The 21,900-nt window shown below is 32.5% G+C and overlaps 1 protein-coding gene across 1 annotated transcript in view; it reads right to left on the bottom strand.

The window, feature by feature from the left end:
- Positions 1–1,938: 1,938 nt before the first annotated feature.
- The window catches only part of LOC126886945 (retinol dehydrogenase 13-like), a 33,469-nt gene continuing 13,507 nt past the window's right edge, over positions 1,939–21,900 (bottom strand). Inside the window, exons 4-6 of the mRNA XM_050654117.1 lie at positions 13,822–13,990; positions 10,259–10,466; positions 1,939–2,099 (exon numbers count right to left, since the gene is read on the bottom strand). Coding sequence (XP_050510074.1) covers positions 2,006–2,099; positions 10,259–10,466; positions 13,822–13,990 — 471 coding nt within the window. The 3' untranslated portion in view covers positions 1,939–2,005. The remainder of the gene's footprint in view (positions 2,100–10,258; positions 10,467–13,821; positions 13,991–21,900) is intronic.

Genomic DNA, 21,900 nt, shown 5'->3' with positions numbered 1-21,900 from the left:
AAATCGCGAAAAGTAAAAAAGTAGGTATCATCATCAAACCGTTTATTCGATGAAGACGCGCCCTACGCTTTTCTTTAACGAATGTATTAGATTTTTTCAATTTTTTAATGAATGTGTGAGATCTTTGTATATTTAATCCATCTAAGTTTTTTCGAATAATCCTACGAGTTTGATTTTTTTATTTGTTGCTTTTTAGTTGATTTTTTTATATCTTTAATTTTAGTCACTCGTAACTAAAAAAAAGCGTTTCTTAAATTTTTTTTTCATATTTTTTTATTTTGTACTTTTTAGTCGTACACTTTTCAAACATTAAAATACATCGTCATGTTAAAAAAAAGGATGTATATGATAGACACATTTTTTGCATTTGATACGTACATTGTACATTTTCTGTAATTTCTTCATACATTTCTTAAATCAAAATCATTATTTACACCTATTACAGTTTTCGCAGTATTTCCATATCTTCTAATGCTTTACTACTGCACGGTGAAGACCCTGTTAATTTCTCGCGAATTACTAATTCTAATGTTAATTGTAGCACGAAACGTCTCTAACGGTGGTTTTTCTAAGACTACGTTAAAAACACGAATTTTTTAATTAGAGTTTTGAACTTTTGTTTCGTATCGTATTGAAAACGGACATATGTTTGCTATTTATCGTCTTCGGGGTAAAAGGCAGGTCGATTTGCCAAAGAAGAAAGACATGTGTGAAGCCCCTTTTCAGGCAGAAAAATTGTCGTAAGATATTAATACAGTAATTTTGAATAGAATTTTAGCAGTCTCTCGCCAGCAGCCTCTAAGGCGAGGTGTTAGTGTGTGTTCCTCTTTTTGCCGTGAAAATACGTTCTCCGCAATAATTAGATTAAAAGACTCTCTCTCTCTCTCTCTCTCTCTCTCTCTCTCTCTCTCTCTCTCTCTCTCTTTCGCTATTAAGACAATTTATAGTTAAGCTGCGTATTTGTCAAACTCATTGTTGTTAATAAATGTTTCGTCTCTTAACACTTTTATTTCTCGTTTACACAACCCTTTATTAGTGTTTATTAGTAACTATAAAACCAGACCAAATAAATCGTAGAACCAGTTGCCCTAAAAATTCACTAGTTTGTTAATATCAAAGGACAAGATTTCTCTGCTTCAGGACATACGCGTGTGGTCCTAAAATATTCACCTATGTCCAATTAGGAAAAAGGTAATAATTAAACCCTTTTCGCCACGTTGGGGTAAGATTCAATAAAAACTCACATAAAACATGATGTACAAACATGAAAAGTAGTCGGAATTGGCAAAAAATTTGAAACTTTATTGTTTATTTATGAAACATACATACATACATACATACATAATCGGTTGCCTCTTTTACCATTAGGTGTCGAGGATATTTATGAAACATAACGTAAACAATTAACGTAAAAAGTGAAATTATGTATAGTTCATATAATTAGCTACAATCTGTAAAAGTTTCAAGTTTCTACATTGTAAAAAACAAGAGAATTTAAGCATTTTCCATTAAAATCGTTTTTTTTTTATTTAAACAATTAATAACCATAAAACAATTTTATTGACTATTCATGTATTGTTCCAGCGAATGCATGTCTGCAAATTTTCATTCATTTGCATTGAAGAAAAGGCAGTCAAATTAACGTCTAAAGATTTGACCCAAACGATTGAACTAAAGCAAAGCGTTTAATAATAAAGAACGTTTTAATATTCATTCAAGTACTGTTTATTTTACCGCATACTGTATATTACCATATACCGCAAGGTTACTGAACGCCTCTCGATATTTAGCGTCACGCTAAATATTATTTCGGGCCAGTGCAAAACATCATACCAAGCGATAAGACCTATTCACTTCAAAAGAACAATACCGTCCCTGGAAAGTCCATAACATTCATAATCGACACTGTTAGATTAGAAGGAAGCATAAAAATGGAAGTTCAAATTAAAATAATTTTATTAAAATATTAGTTCTTATTGGACATATTTAAAACAATAGTTGCTAATTATAACCTGGTCCACTTTTCACTGGTTAGCCAAAGCCATCTGGCGGTAGCTTCATCTTTTGCTTTCTCACTCGTGCTAGTTTCTTCATAGTTACTAAAAATATAAAAATATATAATCAATAGCCAATATGTTAATACAGGGTGTAAAAATGGCAGGTCATACATTAAATAACATATTACAAAAATACTTCGATTGAACCTAATTTACCTTAGGACAAAAATGTGCACATAAAAAAATTTACAGCCCTTTGAAGTTTAAACAAAATGAAATTAAATTTTTTCAATATATCGAAAACTATTATAAATTTTTGAAGTGAAAACTTCTTTAGGGACGTTGTGCGATTTTTGGATAGGGGAAAAAGCATTGAATTCGCGACCGTCATCGCGACCGTCATTGCGACCGTCATCACTTATACTATATAAACTGCGCGTCATAGAAAACGGGCACCCTAAAAAATGGGTCATTTTTGATGTCGCGTATCTCCTGAACCTGTTGTCCGATTTAAATGATTTTTTGAATATGTTATAGCCCTATTCTTTGTCAATATCCCTGTATTAATATTTTTGCAAAACAGGTAAATTTTCATTGTATACCGGGTGTACGAATCAAACTGTGTTTTTTTCTCAAAGTTCGCAACACCCTGTGGATTATTCTAGCATTTATAAAATACTGAAATTAAAATTCAACTATAGCCTCAGGTTTTCTTAACATTGTGTTTTTTGATTCATTCGCTTATGTTGGATAATACAAAAGTTATGGACTTTAACAACTAGCCATGTTCTTTATCAGTATAATAAGTCTAAAGTGTTTCAGGGACTAAATAAGTTCGACAAACTTTAAGGGGTAATTCTGCATTAAAAATAATGACAGTTTGCTTTATAATCATATATCCGCAAAAGCTTCGTTTCCGAGATACGGGATGTTAAATTTTTTCTTACAAACTGATGATTTATTTATTGCTTTAAAACCGGTTGAGATATGCAAATGAAGTTTTGTAGGTTTTAAGAGATGGTTATTGGGCATTTTTTGACATTCAACTAAGAATTTTATATTCACTATTGGAGCGCATACGGGTAATATGACCGATCATATTATTCGTATGTACGCCAATGGTGAATAAAAAATTCTTAATTGTATATCAAAAAATGTTCAAAAATTACGTCTTAAAACCCACCAAATTTCATTTGCATATCTCAACCGGTTTTAGGGCAATAAATAAATCGTCAGTTTTTAAGAAAAAATTCAACATCCTGTATGTCGGAAACGAAGCATTTGCGGACATATGTTTATAAAGCAACCGGTCATTATGTTTTCATGCAGAATTACCCCTTAAAGTTTGTCGTACTTCTTTAGAAACACCCTGTACTGATAAAGAGCATGCCTAGTTGTTAAAGTACATAACTTTTGTATTATCCATCATAAACGAATGAATCAAAAAACATAATGTTAAGAAAACCTGAGGCTATAGTTGGGTTTTAATTTCAGTATTTTATAAATGCTAGAATATGCCACAGGGTGTTGCGAACTTTGAGAAAAAAACACAGTTTGATTCGTACACCCGGTATACAATGTAAATTTACCTGTTTTGCAAAAATATTAATACAGGGATATTGACAAAGAATAGGGCTATAACATATTCAAAAAATCACTTACATCGGACAACAGGTTTAGGAGATATGCCACATCAAAAATGACCCATTTTTTAGGGTGTCCGTTTTCTATGACGCGCAGTTTATATTAGAATGTACATATGAATTGTATAGAAGTATTTAAATTTAAAATAAATTTAAAACCTATTTTAGGATGGTGAAAAAAGATTTATTTCGCGACCGTCATAGCGACCGTCATCTCTTCGACGAAATAAATTTTGTACGTATCCATATTATGTGTATCTATACATAAATTGTATAGAAGTATTTAAATTTAAAATAAATGTAAAATCTATTTTTCGATAGGGAAAAAATATTTATTTCGCGACCGTCATCTCTTCGGCGAAATAAATTTTGTACGTATATGTATTGAAGTTAAAACTTCTTTAGGAACGTTGTGCACTTTTCGGATGGGAAAAAGTATTAAATTGGCGACCGTAATTGCGACCCTCGTCGACTCGAAGAAAAACATTTTTGAAGTGAAAACTTCTTGACGGTCGTTGTGCACTTTTTGGATGGGGAAAAAGTATTAAATTAGCGACTGTCATTGTTTCGACGAAATAAATTTTTGAAGTGAAAATTTCTTTAGAGACGTTGTGCACTTTTTAGATAGGGAAAAGGTATTGAATTAGCGAACGTCATCGCGACCGTCATCGCTTCGGCAAAATAAATTTTTAAAGTGAAAACTTCTTTAGGGACGTTGTGCACTTTTTGGATGGGGAAAAATTATTAAATTTGGATGGGGAGAAAGTAATAAATAAGCGACAGTCATCACTTCGACGAAATAAACATTTGAAGTGAAAACTTTAGGGACGTTGTGCTCTTTTTGGATGGAAAAAAGTTATAAATTATCGACCGGCATCGCGACCGTCATCGCTTCAGTGAAATAAATTTGTAATCTTGAGGGACGTGCACTTTTTGGATGGGGAAAAGTATTGAATTAGGGACCGTCATCGCTTCGACGAAATAAATATTTGAAGTGAAACTTCTTTAGGAACGTTGTGCACTTTTTCGATGAAAAAAAGTATTAAATTAGCGATCGTCGTCGTTTCGATGAAATCAATTTTTGAAGTGGAAACTTCTTGAGGGACGTTGTGCACTTTTTGGATGGGGAAAAATATTAAATTGAAGTCAGATATTAAATTTTGAAGTCAAAAATTTCTTTAGGGACGTTGTGCACTTTTTGGATGGGGATAAATTACTAAATAAGGGACCGTCATCGCTTCGACGAAATAAATATTTGAAGTGAAACTTCTTTAGGGACGTTGTGCACATTTTGAATGGGGGAAAAGTATTGAATTAGGGCCGTAATCGCTTCGACGAAATAAATATTTGAAGTGAAACTTATTTAGGGACGTTGTGCACTTTTTCGATGTAAAAAAGTAATAAATTAGCGACTATCATGGCTTCGACGAAATAAATATTTGAAGTGAAAACTTTTTGAGGGACGTTGTGCACTTTTTGGATGGGGAAAATTATTAAATTAGCGACCGTTATCGCTTCGACGAAATAAATTTTTGAATTGAAACTTTTTTAGGGACGTTGTGCACTTTTTCGATGGACAAAAGTATTGAATTAGCGACCGTCATCGCTTCGATGAAATCAATTTTTGAAGTGGATTCTTGAGGGACGTTGTGCACTTTCTGAATGGGGAAAATATTATATTAGCGAACCTTCATCGCTTCGACGAAATACATTTTTAAAGTGAAAACTTTTTGAGGGACGTTGTGCACTTTTTGTATGGAGGAAAAGTATTGAATTAGGGCCATAATCGCTTCGACGAAATAAATATTTGAAGTGAAACTTATTTAGGGACGTTGTGCACTTTTTCGATGTAAAAAAAGTAATAAATTAGCGACTATCATCGCTTCGACGAAATAAATATTTGAAGTGAAAACTTTTTGAGGGACGTTGTGCACTTTTTGGATGGGGAAAATTATTAAATTAGCGACCGTTATCGCTTCGACGAAATAAATTTTTGAATTGAAAATTTCTTTAGAGACGTTGTGCACTTCTTGGATGGGGAAAAAGTATTGAATTTGCGACCGTCATCACTTCGCTGAAATAAATTTTGTACATGTATAAATTAGATTAGCCAGGCCGATTAGATTAGCCAGTTGATCAGATTAGCCAAGCGGACTGAGGCGCACGATTGACAAATCTATAGTGGATATGCGGTCGAGGCGATCAAGGTTCGAGCTCCAGCCCGGTGAATAGAAAAATAAAAAGGCTGACGTCGTAGTCTAAAATTCTAAAAGGAATCTACGACTTGGTATGGAATAAGCTGGTGTCTGATCGGCCTATGGAGGAGTACGGCAAGGGATAAGGGCTTGCGGCTCGGTGACACTCCTTCACAGATCCCTACCGGAAGGGCGTTGACGCCTAAAAAAACGGTGTATATAATATATAAATTATGTGTATGTATACATAAATAGCATAGGGCATACGCATCGCGTATATCGTATATGATATAGGTATAGCACTTCTTTTAGGATGGGGTAAAAGCATTGAGCTCGTAATTTATATACTATAAGAAGTTTTCACTTCTGTCGGCACTCCCACGAGTGCCTTCAATTTTTTTTATTGAAAATTGACATATTGCATTCTTATGGCAGGAACATCTTAAAATAAATAACAGTGAAATTTGTACACCCCATAAAAATTGTATGGGGTTTTGTTCCCTAAACCGCTCCAAACTTTGTGTACGTTCATATTAAATTATTATTGTTGTACCATTAGATAAACAAAATATTTTTAAAACTTTTTTGCCTCTTAGTAAATGTTTGTGTACGTTCCAATAATTAAACTATTATTGTGTCACCATTAGTTAAACACAGTGTTTTTAAAGCTTTTTAGCCTCTTGGTATGTTTTGATATCCCACCTTTTATCAAGATGTGGCTTCTTTTTAATATGTTTCAAAATATATCTACCTAAAAACGTAAATTATAAATAAATTTTCATATTATTACCAGGTCTCTATAATCGTACTTTTAACCATATGCATGTGGTGGATTTGACAAATCGATGCCTGAGAAGCCAATCGGTGGAAGTCAAAAAGTGTTTAAAATGAGATACTAAGATGTGTCTAAAAGTAGTTGAAGAAATATAAGTAGTTATTAAAAACAAATAAACCGTCTTTATTTATCATAATATGGGTAATGCATTTATAAATACAAACAAGGAAATTATAATGTTATTAAATACAGTGTGGCCCAAAGAAAACAGTCCACCTCGATATTTGGCAGTAGTTATTAGATTTTAAGGAAATGCCGAAACAGGTCGATTTTTGATCTAATGGGGACACATTTTTACGGTACATACATCTGTCATTTGTCAACCCCCTCTCTTCCACTTCCCCGACCTCTTATTTTTAAATAGGGAATAGTGTTCAAGCTGCCACCCATCTGTCTCTTATTAGGTTGAATATTGAATTTAAGCAACAAACAATTTTTATATATCAAATAAACATTTTTTTCTGTTTTCTGTCAGAAGTAGAATGTATTTTGAGTTAAATAAATGACATACATTCTTCTTTTTGTATCAATTAATTTGATTCAAAATAGTTTTTCTTGGACACCCTATATAAATAAGTATGTCAATGTTAATATTACTGAATAGAGAATTAAATAACCTTTTAAATTAGCTATCACACGACACCTATTCCCTATTTAAAAATAAGGGGTGGGGGAAGTGGAAGGGAGGGGGTTGACAAATGACAGATATATGCCCCGTAAAAATGTGTCCCCCTTAGATCAAAAATCGACCTGTTTCGGCATTTCCTTAAAATCTAATAACTACTGTCAAATATCGAGGTGGACTGTTTTCTTTGGCCCACGCTGTATAATAATAATATTATTATGTGTTACATCTCATATGTCAACTATTTTCAATGGGAAATAAGCCAGAATTTTACCAAAAAAAAATGATTTTATTAACGTTTCGACGCCCAAGTCGGGTGTCGGTGTCAAAATACAAAAAATATTAATGAATTAAACAAAAATGTTGTTGCTTAGTAAAAAATTCTTCTAATAATTTATTTAATCTGACTCATTTATATCGTCAATTCAGACATGCATTATACATTTTAAAGTAGAAGACTTTAAAATGATATTGCCAATATTGATAAGTTGCGTTCCTGGGACGACTTTACTAAAAGATAGCCCATTCGATTACATGAAATCAAGCTCAACTCAAGAATATCCGCCACAAAAAATCATAGCATGTGATCTGTCTTTAAAAAGACAACCAAATGCAACGGTGGCTTTAAAATTCTCGCGCTAGAGATTCCATAGTATATATATATATATATATATATATATATATATATATATATATATATATATATATATATATATATATATATATATATATACAGGGTGTCCCGAAAAGATTGGTCATAAATTATACCACAGATTCTGGGGTCAAAAATAGGTTGATTGAACCTCACTTACCTATATACAATAGTGCACACAAAAAAAGTTACAGCCCTTTGAAGTTACAAAATGAAAATCGATTTTTTTTCATATATCGAAAACTCTCAGAGATTTTTTATTGAAAATTGACATGTGGCATTTTTACGACAGCAATATCTTAAAAAAAGAATTAAGTAAAATTTGTGCACCCCATACAAATTTTATGGGGGTTTTGTTCCCTTAAACCCCCCAAACTTTTGTGTACGGTCCAATTAAATTTTTATTGTGGCACTATTAGTTAAACACATTATTTTTAAAACTTTTTTGCCTCTTAGTACTTTTTCGATAAGCCAGTGTTTATCGAGATATTTTGAATATTTGTCGAATCCACCACATATTTGTATATGGTTAAGTACGGTTATAGAGACCTGTTAATAATCTGAAAATTTATTTATAATTTACATTTTTAGGTATATTTTGAAAAAGAAGCTACATCTCGATAAAAGATGACTTATGAACAAAAGACTAAGAGACAAAAGTTTTAAAAACACTGTGTTTAACTAATGGTACCACAATAATAGTTTAATTGGAACGTACACAAACATTAGGGGGGTTTAAAGGAACAAAACCCCCATAAAATTTTTACGTAAATATATTGAAAAAGAAGCCGCATCTCAATAAAAACTGGCTTATAGAAAAAATACTAAGAGGCAAAAAAGTTTTAAAAACGTTGTGTTTAACTAATGGTACCACAATAATGAATTAATTGGAACGTACACAAAAGTTTGGGGCGGTTTAAGGGAACAAAATCCCCATAAATTTTTTATGGGGTGGACAAATTTCACTATAATTTTGTTTTAAGATGTTCCTGACATAAGAATTATACATGTCCATTTTCAATAAAAAATCTCTAATAGTTTTCGATATATTGAAAAAAATCGATTTTCATTTTGTAACTTCAAAGGGCTGTAACTTTTTTTGTGAGCACATTTGTACTAAGGTAAGTTAGGTTCAATCCAACTATTTTTGACCCCAGAATGTGTGGTATAATTTATGACCATTCTTTTCGGGACACCCTGTATATATATATATATATATATATATATATATATATATATATATATATATATATATGTATTCTCCGAGAATTTTACTGCCACCGTTGCATTTGGTTGTCTTTTTAAAGACAGATCACATGCTATGATTTTTTGTGGCGGATATTCTTGAGTTGGGATTAATTTCATGTAATCGAATGAACTATCTTTTAGTAAAGTCGTCCCAGGAACGCAACTCATCACTATTGGCAATATCATTTTAAGGTCTTCTACTTTAAAATGTATAATACATGTCTGAATTGCCGATATAAATGAGTCAGATTAAATAAATTATTAGAAGAATTTTTTATAGTCGGTTCGCTAAACTCAGACACAACTGGCTAGTGATTTTAGTAAGTAATTTTGCCAATTTGGTAAAATTGGCAAAAAAAATAATTACTAAATAGTTGATAATTTCTAATTAATTAGTAATTTTGTCAATTTTGGCAAAATTGGCCAAAAACAAAAAACTTACCAACTAAAATCACTAGCCAGTTGTGTCTGAGTTTAGCGAACCGACTATACTAAGCAACAACATTTTTTGTTTAATTCATTAATATTTTTTGTATTTTGACAACGACACCCCCGTAAATATTTAAAATATCTCGATAGAAACTGGCGTATCGAAAAAGTACTAAGGTAAAAAAGTTTTAAAAGCATTGTGTATAACTAATGGTACCACAAAATAATAATTTAATTGGAACGTACACAAAAGTTTGGGGGGAGAGTTAAGGGAAAAACATAATGTTTTTAAGATGTTCATGCGATAAGAATACCACATGTTTATTTTCAATAAAGAATCTCTATAGCTTTCGATATATTGGAAAAAATATATTTTCATTTTGTAACTGCAAAGGGCTGTAATTTTATGTGTGCACATTTGTACTAAGGTAAGTTAGGTTCAATCGAACTATTTTTGGTCACAGAATATGTGATATAGTTTATGACCTGCCTTTTTGTTACACCCTGTATATTAAAGCAAAAGATACAATTTAAACTCCAGGATATAGAATCAAATTACACCTTTACTCTGAACTTTAAACTATTAAACTACAGACTCTATGGGACTCAAATATTTGGACTTTATCATACTCACCTAAAATATTTACCAGTGGTTTTTGCAAGTCTCGTATCTATAGCAAGATATATTGGTGTTTGCGCTCCTTGTTTTGGACTCTTTATAAAAGGCCACATCAAAGGTTTGAGCAATATCGACGAGATCCAGCTGCTAAAGAAACTCATATGTCTGGTAAGTTCTGTATCTACAATTCCTGGATGAACACTGTTTGCAGTAACACCAGTTCCTGGAAAAAAATTAAATTTTAATGTTCAAGTTGTATGGAAATGAAAAGTGAAATAGATTAAAATAAAACTTATATTTTTTGACTATGGGTGTACACGTGTACACTGTACACATGATAATAAAATATTGTTGTGTGAAGTGTGAATATTTAGGAGAATCAAAATTAAAAATGACAATTACTTACTTACTTATTCCCTGCGTTCCCACTGGAACAGGGCATCTAATGTCACTCTCCATTCTTGACGATCTTGTTCTTTTTCTCTGACTTCTTTCCAGGCTATGCCGACGTTTTCTGCTTCTTTAATAATTGTTTTCTTCCATGTATTTATCGGCCTCCCGTTTCCGTTTTCCTGGAAGTTGGAATGCTTGTTTTATTATGTCCGTGCCCGGTTTACGCAGAGTATGGCCAAACTATTTTCATCTTCTCTTTCTTATTTCTTTATGTATTGATTCTTGTTTAGTTTTTTTTCCATAAGTTTGAGTTTGTGATCCGGTTGAGCAAAAATATTCTTAGAATTTTTCTTAAGCATTTATTAATGAATGATTGAATCTTTCCAGTTTTGTGTTTTGTTATTCTCCAAGTTTGTGATCCGTATAATAGAACTGCCTTTATATTACTATTGAATGTTTTTACTTTGATGTCCACTTTTATCTCATTAGATTTCCATACTAGTTAACATAATGTGCTATCTGTGCTTTGCGAATTGGTGTTTGAATATCCTCCTCTGCTCATCCTGTCGTGTTCAGTATGCTTTCTAGATAACTGACTCTTTCCACTGATTTCGGCTCTTGGTTTTCTATTTGTCTGCCCATTTCTCTCGGCGTGTTAATCTTCATTAGTTCAGTTTTATTCGTGTTATCTCCATACCCAATTTTTTACCTTCTTTGGCTAATTTCTCACTTTTTTTCTACATGCTCTGTCTCTTTGCTGAAAATAGGAATACACCATCTGCGTATTAAAGATCTTTTAATTGGTCAAAGGTATTCCAGTGTATCCCAGTTTTACTGTTGCTACTTTTTCTCATGAGCCAGTCCATGACAATAATAAACAGAGTGGGAGACAGTATACAACCCTGTTTTACACCGCTGTTAATGTCGATTGGTTCTGTTAAATTCCCGTCGTATAATACTTTTGCTGTGGTGTTTTCATAAAACAACTTTATCATTATTAACAATTTGTCCGGTATCCCATAACTTTCTACTATTTCCCACAATTTTTCTCTGTGTAGGATATCGAACTGCTTCCTAAACTAAAGTTTGAATATAGTTTACTTTGCCATTCCACCGACTGCTCGACGATCCTTCTGAGCGTGCAGATCTGGTCTATACTTGACTTATTTGCTCAAAAGCCAGCTTGATTTGGTCTTAATTTTTGGTCCACTTTGTTTTTCATTCTATATACGGGTCATTATTTTACTCACAACATATAAGAGGGTTATAGATCTCCAGTTCTCGAACTTTGAGGTGTCGCTTTTTTTCGGGATAGTGATTATAATGCTTTCTGTCCATTTTCTTGGGATTTTCTGCTGACTCCAAATATTTTCAAATAGTTAATACAGTAAATGTGTCATTTCTTCAGTGTTTACTTTAGGCCGCACCTACATTGGATTCGTTTTTCTCCGATCCGATCAGATCAGATCAGATCCGACGTCGGATTAAAAAATAAACCCATAGTATTAAATGGCGGTGCCTACATTGGATCCGTTTTTCTCCGATCCGATCAGATACGATATCGGCCGACGTCGGGAGTAGCTTCTCCTATTCAGATCGAGAAGTGTTTGGTTTCATTCCGGTTTTTGCATTATAACTACTTTAATTTTTTGTTTTAACTATTTCATGAAATAAATCAACAATAAATAGGTTCCAAATCTTAATATTTAATTTTGTAATATGTGTCTCTACAAGATGTCTACAATGTTGTCTTGAATATAAGGGTTACAAAATCTCTTTATTTATAGGTATAAAATTTAATACCTCTAGCACAGAATAGGAAACAATAATTATTGTTTCCTATTCTGTCCCTCTAGGTAAATAGTTTTATTGGGATGGTTAATTTCACTTTGGTTATAAAATTCTAACGGGTACTAAGTATCTTTGAAATTGCCAAAATGATATTGGATAAAACCTTACAAAGAGAACCGAAGTTTATTACTGCTCAATTTGTGATAAAACCGGAAGTATAATTATTATACTACCTATTATGTGTTACTATATCTTTTTATATGAGAATATTTTTTAATACGGGCCAACACAAGGCTAGTTTGTAATAAATCAATGTATTTTTTCTTTTCTCATGAATTATTTTACATTCTTGTGACGAAAAAATAGGAAATAGGATCTTAAATTTATCAGGATAGTTATGTAGATTTTTGTTTATAGTAAATTCTCCTGAATATCTGTCTATTAAATTTATGTATCCATCTACGTTTTTTCTACGTCTTTTAAGAACGTTGTTTTCCAACAACAGCCAACACATTAACACATCTTCATCATTGTCGGTGGTCGGTGGTCGTGGTCGGAAGTTTACGGAACCAATGTAGGCACCCTCGCCGGAAAATCGGTCTATATTGGATCTGATCTGATCGGAGAAATACGGATCCAATGTAGATGCCGCCTGTCGGATCGGATCGGAGAAAAACGGATCCAATGTAGGTGCGGCCTTAAACAGTTCACCTACAATATCATCTGGACCGGCTGCCTTTTCCTTTTTGAGTTGTTTTACACTCTCTATTATGTCCTCTCAGCTCAAGTTGGAGACATCAATATCTAACAGTTCCGGGTTTTCTTCTTTCTCAATATTTTCTAATGAATTCACATTGCGGTTAAACAAGTCGGTGAAATACTCCATCCATCATCTTGCTATTTCCTTTTCTGTTGTTAGTGTTTGATTATCTTTATCTCTAATATGTGTGTTATGTGGAGAAATGACAATACGGGAAGAAAATCAAATGATTTGTTATAACTATAGAAATATAAAATGAGGCTATCAGATCAACAGTGGCCTAAGCCCAAAAACGATGTTTTGAGATGAATGTTATCTTTGGATTCGTATTTCAATTATGTTTATTATGTTTTCAAATTATGTAGCACCATCTAGCCAAGGTTGTGTTAATCCCCTGTTAATCCTAAAATTTAATGTTGCTGCTTTTATTGACATATTAATCTAAAAATGCTCAATTTGTGGCTTAGGCCACTTTTGCTCTGAGGGCCTCAAATATGAAATGGAACTGTACAGTCTTTACAACTGTAGAAACATTAAGCTATATCCACAGAATAAACTAAGAAGTCTGGTCTGAATGATGATAATAATGATACTTAACGCATTTGGAATCAAAAATACAGAATTTTATACACACCTTCTAATCTTTTTGCAAGTTCATTTGTAAATAATATATTCGCTAGTTTGCTTTGGGCATAAGCGTTGGATGGATCATAACTTTTATCACTGTTTAAATCTTCTTTATTTATTTCACCTCTTTTGTGAGCTACACTGGACACATTTATTATCCTGCTGGGGGCTGATTGCTAAAAATATCATGGTAATTAATTATACCAAAACATATTGCAAGTATTTTTCTTTTGTTTATAATAAAGAGAAAAAAATATTTGAAGTTTTAAAGTTTGAAGACTTTTGTATAATGAATATTAGGTTTTTTACAGTTGCAAATTAAATTATTTTATGTTGTTCTGAAGCTATTTCCTTGTGGCATTTTTATGATTAATTATTTATATGGGAAATAAGCCACAATTAAAATGAAAAAAATAATTTTATTAACGTTTCGACGCCCAAATCGGGTGCCGTTGTCAAAATACAAAATATTACTGATAATAATAATAATATTTTGTATTTTGACAACGGCACCCGATTTGGGCGTCGAAACGTTAATAAAATTATTTTTTTCATTTTAATTGTGGCTTATTTCCCATATAAATAATTAAATTATTTTATATAGATACAACTTTTAGAGAAAGGATTTAAAGACTTGCCTCAACATAATAATAAAGAAACTAGAATACATATTTAGGTGTAGAATGTGAAGTAGAGTTAAAAAAACTGCCAATAATATAGAAAAAAAAATGTCATTGCAAAATCTATTACTGATATTTTATGTGTATTTAAATTATAAAGTCCTGTTACAAAGAGAACCAAATAGCTATTTCAATTAAAAATCAATCAATAGAAACAACATGGTGTTTACAAAAACAGAAAAGGTAACACTAGCCCTCACGCAATTTTCCCCTTCTAGCCATATTTTCAATTTGAAAAAATATATAGGGAAAAATCAGATTTTCTTGACATGTCATTCCTATTGCAGCGATCATTTCATTGGCTAGAATTAGTGGCGAGTATATATGACGTCATTATTATATTTGGTGAGATGGTAAATGGTAACTGACGTCTGTCACAATATTGGAGGTTAAATATAATGTCAAATTATATTTTATTTCTTTAGTTTATATTTTAACGAGTTTATTTTTTAACCAACTTCACTTTCCCTTCTATATCCTTTATTGGGCGATTAGGTTCGTAATAGTTTTGTTGCATGGTAGGTTCACTTAGGCGTTAATTTTAAGAAATGTTGCTGGCTAAATGGGCACAGCTCCCAAAGGCCATAAAAGAAGAAAAAATAAACAAACAAAAATCTTACATAACCTTCTATTGGACAACATGATTTTGACAATTATATTACAGATAGTTACCTTTGTTTCACACTCTTAAAGACAAAGAGAAACAGCGAAGCCGGTAGCTGCTGTAGTAAATAGATGGGTTTTTTTATTTGGCAACAGCGCTTTGCTGCTAAACTTGAAAGCGAAAAAACTAATATGAGGAAAAATTTATTGAAGTTGTTTGCCTTCAAGTTTGTACCGGTCGGGTTATGCGTCATTAAATCTATGACGTGCATGCCTAATTGTTTGACTTTTAGAAACAAATAAATTAAACTGGCTCTAGAAAATTCAAAATCAATATTAAATTCAAAAAAACATAAATACCTCAATATTATGAACCCGTAGCCTCCTAAATTATACTCTTTTATTGAACTATAGACACTTAACCACCCAATAAGACCCGTTGTTTCTATTTATACGGCTCTGTCATATAAAATTTCAAAAAAAGCTTTCATTTTAGAATAAACTAAATTTTCAACTTAATTTATCGTGAAGAACACAATAGAACTATAAATACAATAAAATACAATATGTTCAATTACCCAACCACTCCAGATTAATTTCATTTAATCGTAAAAAGTCTTTTTCCTAGTACATATTCCTCTTACATAAACTTTTGTTCTAGTAAAAAACCTTTTAGACCATAATATTAGGTACAAATCCAATTATTACGTCTGAAATTTTACATATTCTTGTAATTTATTTAAATCAGGAATTCTTTGAATTTAATAATCAAAAATTTACAAATAACAGTGCAGGACTTTCCTGGATGGCCTAAATTCCCAAAGGTATATTAAACAAGTTTCAGAAATCGGTTTGTTTACCTGTAGCACCCTGTAGTTAATTTATTCCGTATTCTAAACCCTTCTATGTTTTTCGAACTGTTGGATAAAGTTGTAAGTATTCTTTTTTATTTTGGAGAATTCTTTTTGCCTGAAAAAGTTGTTTGTGTTCTATTCGTTCAGGAATAATTGAGATGCATTGGGTATTGTAAAAATAACAGGATTTTTGGAATAAGGAGTTCAGTTATCATTTGAACGTCCTGCAATTTAACGGGGCGGGTTTTTTGCACTTGTACAAATAAATTGTAGTTATAAATAAATTAGATGCGCTTTAGTTATTTTTTTGTCGAGAAAAATTGACGAGATCCACAAACTAAACAACCTACTGAATCCTGAAAAGGTTTTAAAATCTGTAAGGCAGATGGAACACGCCATTTTTAATATATCGTCAGTTTTTGTCGGCTCTTCAGATGAGACTATAAGGTTGAAATCCAAGACACAAATTAAAACAGATTAAGTTGGGATTAGAAAGGCTCTCTTCAAATATCGGTGAAATTTCAAATCAAATGAGCAGTCTTACTAAAAATCTATCTACTTTACCAACTAAAAAAGAGATATTGAAGAAAAATACATCTTATGCCACCGCAAGTACCCAAACTGAAGTGCCCCGACATTTCGAACCAAGTCGAGAGCAAAAGCCAAAAATTACAGACGGCAAATGTCACTTTGTATTAGTAACTTGAACCAAACGTACACCACTATACAAGTCGTTCACTATATTAAAGAAAAGCTTGGCATTAAGGAATATATTAGATGTTACGCACTTCTTAAAGATGCCGACACAACAACTGGCTCTTCGGTCTTCAAAATAGGTATAAAATCTAAAACATCGATTAACTTTTATTTAATAAGGAAATTTGGCCACCTGGTGTTAACGTTAAATGGTCTCTATAGAACCTTCCTATTCTGAACCAACGCTTTCATCTGAGTCACATAAGAATCCGAAGAATCTCAGAAGTCCTGTCACCTTGGAAAATCCAATTACCAATTCACGAAAGGACAAAGATGAAGTAGAAAACACAAACATACGTACAGACAAGCAGGCCATCGAAGTTTGTAAATCTAAGAATCCGTTACATTCGCCTATAAATTTCATTAAGAAGGATACTTTAGAACCATCGATAAATCTGGATCATTTGACCCTACCAAGAGTTAGATTAACCAATAACTCGAATAGTCGATATCTTCTAGCCAGATTAAGGGAACCGGATATCTTAAAATCCATTAAACTTCATCTTGCTTATCTACACGACCAACCTGCCTCAGTGTTTTATGATGGATTTACCAACACAAGCGTTAAACTATTTTTGGCTTCCGAGGGACTTCCTACTAAAACTGAAGATCTACGACAAATTCTGCTAGAATTTAACAATGCCTATGGAATTGGTCCAGATGAGGTGGAAGCTGATCTTGCTGCTTTTAGGTCTTTTCTCACTTCTGAAAGGATTATACACCTGCAAAAATCAAGGGAATGTCACCGAAATTACTACTCCGCTGTCTCTCCAAAACGAAATTTTTAAACATCACGACGTGTTCTGAGGGACTAGAATCCTCAAATTGTTTTAGTGATAACAGCTTTAGCACGGTTCTGATTAATATTCGTTCTATAAGATACAAAACTGATGAATTGTTCTTGTTCCTAGAGGAATTGGGATTTCCCCCCCCCTAGTTGCGGTTACAGTGTACTGGCTTGAAGTCTCAATCTTTATATTATTTGCATTTATAGATCACCTGACCTACCCCATAAAAGTAGAAAAATTTTATGCGGGGACTTTAACATTGATTATGCTGCTGCTTGTGCTACACAAATATCCTTGATCAACATATTTAAATCGTATGGTCTAACACTGCACGTTGATTCTCCTACAAGGATTACAAAAATTTCATCTACCATAATTGATTATACTGTCTCAGATTTCTCACCCCTTGATGTCCACTCTACAATTATTAATGCTGGACTATCTGATCATGAAGCAGTTTATACGAGGTTTAATATCTTTAGCAAACCCTCCTCGAAAACCCGACGTTTAGGCAGGATTTTTTCTACCCGGAACTTTCGTAATTTCCAAAATTTATGCTTAACCTTTGAGTGGCGCTTTCCTGCTATGGACGTTGATAATAATTTCAGTGATTTTTTAGATAAGCTTGTCTGTATCTTCAATAAAGCATTTCCTTTAATTCTAATTAAGAAAAAACATCGCAAACCCTGGACTACTAAAGGTATCCAAATATCTTCCAAGAATATGCGTTCACTACTCTACATCAAGAAATTTACTACCAACGTCTCTATCACTGAATATGTCACCAAGTACAGGGCAACCTAATAAAATCAGCTAAAAAAGTCTACTTCCAAAACCGTCTGGGAAGCTCTAAAAGTGTTGCAAAAGAAACTTGGTCCATAATAAAGGATCTTCGAAATAAAACTTACACTGCTCAAACATGGTCCCTTCCAAACCCTGAAAATCTAAATGAATACTTTGTTAATGTGAGTAAAAATATTACATCAAGTATTTTGCCACAAAAAGATCCCATTTGCTATCTCCCTAGTTCAAGAAAGGTCTCGAATTCATTCTTTATAAAACCAGTCGATAAATCTGAACTGATCCAAGCAATCAATAGTATCAAAAGCAAATCTTCCTGTAGTACTGATGGTCTATCGATAAAAATTTTTTCTAATCTCCCAGAAAATGTGTTGGAAGTCCTCATCTCACTGATTAATGATTCTTTTGCGAAAGGCAAATTTCCAGAGTGCCTAAAGACTCTCATCATTATTCCTTTTCATAAAGGTGGTGAAATATATAATACCTGCAATTATAGACTTATTGCACTACTACCGGTACTCTCCAAAATTATTGAGAGACTCATAAAAGCCCGACTTATGTCCCTTCTCGTTGACAACAACATTTTATCACAAAATCAGTTCGGCTTTTTAAATAATAAATGCACCACTGATGCCATGTTTTCTGTACTACATGAGGTTTATCAAGCACTGAACAATAATCTTCACACTACCACCGTTTTTTGTGACTACGCCAAAGCTTTTGATTGTGTAAATCACAACATCTTGATAAAGAAACTAAATTTCTACGGAATTCGAGGTATTTCTTTGAATTGGTTCCAATCTTACTTAGATGATAGGAAACAACTGGTTAGAACAAATGATACAGACTCTAGTCTCAAAAACACTGTATGTAGGGTACCTCAAGGATCAGTATTGGGTCCTCTACTTTTCCTTATCTTTATTAATGACATCACTGGTTTAAAAATCGATGGAAAAATCTTTCTTTTTGCTGATGATACCAGTATCACTTAGAGCAACTCAAATATTGCAACTCTTCATGCTACTATAACTTCTGATCTACTTACAATAAAAACCTGGTCTGACTCTAATTTACTCTCGTTTAACGTAGATAAAACAGTAGCATTATCTTATAAAGGAGCTCTTCAACCCTTACCTCTTAATAGCAGCCAGATCAGTACTGTTGAGTCTGTAAAATTTCTTGGTATTTTTTTAGACAGCAACCTTAAATGGTCGCTCCATATTAATTTGTTAAGGAAGAAACTATCTTCAGCTTGCTATGCTATAAGATCTGTTTCGAATGAACTCAATTTAGCATCTTCCAAAATAACATATTTTTCTTTGTTCGAGTCACATCTTCGTTATGGTCTTCCTTTTTGGGGTTCTGGTACAGCTGCCCAATTCGATGTTATTTTAAAATTACAAAAAAGAGCAATAAGATATCTGTTTGGCCTCAGAAGAACAACACATTGTAGAAGTTACTTCAAAGATCAGAGAATTTTAACCCTTCCATCTTTATATATTTTAGAAACTGTTTGCTTAATTCGTAAACATCTACATGTCTTTCCACCAAGACCTAATCATGACTACTTCACGAGAAATTCTACCTTTGACGTCTATTTACCGACCCCGTCATCTGAGTTAGTAAAGAAATCTATTTTATATTCCGCAAAAAGACTTTACAACCATCTCCCTCTAGAACTTAAATCTGCAGCATCTTTCCCCAAATTCCGTAAACTGACAAAAGCCTACCTATCCGAAAGACCATATTATGCAGTAGAAGATTTTCTTAAACAAAGAAATTACAGTACCCTTTGCACAAGTAGTTATTTTTATTATTATTTTTCATCTATATTTGGGTGTCATATGCAGCAGCTTAACTTTTAAACTTAATTACTAGGTAGACTATGCAATTTGCATTTTATTTAAATTTTTAAATTTTGCTATTGGTTAACTGTTTAACTTCATTATTATTATTTTGTTTTAATTTATACTGACGATTTATGTAATTTTAGTAAATTGAATTTTTATTGTTTTGTTTTCTTGACTTTTTGTAAGCTTTGTCGATAAAATTGTACAATTTTTCATGACAATAAAGCATATTTCTATTCTATTCTATTCTTGTCTTTTTTGTATCAATTGTTTTGTAAATATTAATAGGCCTAGATCCCGCTTACCAAAAAAAGTTGAATAATAGCAAGCTGAAAATTTGATAATAGCTTAACGGTGTCTAGTCGGACAAACTTTGATGTACGGGAACACTGGAAAAGGGGAAGTTTTAATTGTGGAACAGTTTAAAAATTTGGAACGTCAGATTACGAAAACGCTCCATGTATTTTGTCGGACAGAACTTCCAATTAATTTGTTACCGTTTCATTAAATTCTCATGTAAAAATCAGACTGCTATTTATCACCAATATAATTCCTGTCATTTGACATGTTCTTCGTGTTGGACTCATTAAAATGCCCAGTTGGTGATAAATGACAGTCTGATTTTTGCATGAGAGTTTAATGAAATGGTAACAGATCAATTGGAAGTTCTGTCCGACAAAATACATGGAACGTTTAACTTCCCCTGTTCCAGTGCTCCCATACATCAAAGTTTGTCCGACTATACACCGTTAAACTATTAACAAATTTTCAGCTTGCTATTAATCAACTCTTTTTGGTACGCGGTATCCAGGTCTATAAAGTGTTGTAAATAAAATAATATAAAGTACCTAAGTCTTTTTATTTAAATAAATATAAGTTAGTATCTAAAAAAAGTAAATATAAAAATAAATCAGAAAAGTCACTCTCGCATAATAATAGGCAATCAAGCCCATTACTATCAGATATTTTTATGGATCCTCTAAAAACAAAGATTTCAAAACAGTTTCAAACAGACAATATACTGTATGCGTTACAGTAACTAACAGGCAAGTAAACCAATTCCTATCTTACATTAATTTACTCCACAGGCGCATTGAATTTACAATACAAACAGAACATACAAATTTTCTAGATTTAAAAATCATCAGAACATAATGGTAGGGGAGCAAAGTATGCTAAATGTGCAGTCACTCGAGCGCTTTGGAGACCTATTGGGTTGTGAAGAGTAGGTCCTAAAACCAAAAAAAGTTAAGTAACATTTTCCATTTTAGTGGGCGCTTGCCATTTTTTAATTTAATTTTCCATTTCCAACAATCGTTTTTTCCGATTATAACGCCATCTATGCATAATTTGAAAAAATGTTCCGAATAAAAGTTACTTATTTTTTCGTAAGGAATCCAAATCTGCAATAAAAATGGGGGCTCCTATTTAAGATTTTAAAGTAACCCCCCACCCCGCCTCCGTGGGGGTCTTGTTTGGTGTCATTCGATAGATTTTTTAAAAATATTAAATAAGTGTATTTTACAGTTTTTCGATTTGATGTTCATTTCGCGAAATATCGCGGGATTCGTATTTAAAATATTTAATTTACCCCCTACCCCTCTCTGTGGGAAGTCGTGTTTGGTATCATTCGATAGATTTTTAAAAAATATTGAGCATATATTTTTTAGTTTTTCGATCTGTTATTCATTTCGCGAAATATTCACTTTTTTCTTGTGAAACTTTGGGACTCACCCATTTCCTTACGCCTGGCT

Source organism: Diabrotica virgifera, chromosome 6, assembly GCF_917563875.1.
Source record: "Diabrotica virgifera virgifera chromosome 6, PGI_DIABVI_V3a".
Taxonomy (NCBI): domain Eukaryota; kingdom Metazoa; phylum Arthropoda; class Insecta; order Coleoptera; family Chrysomelidae; genus Diabrotica; species Diabrotica virgifera.
This window is presented reverse-complemented; position numbering and strand designations above follow the sequence as displayed.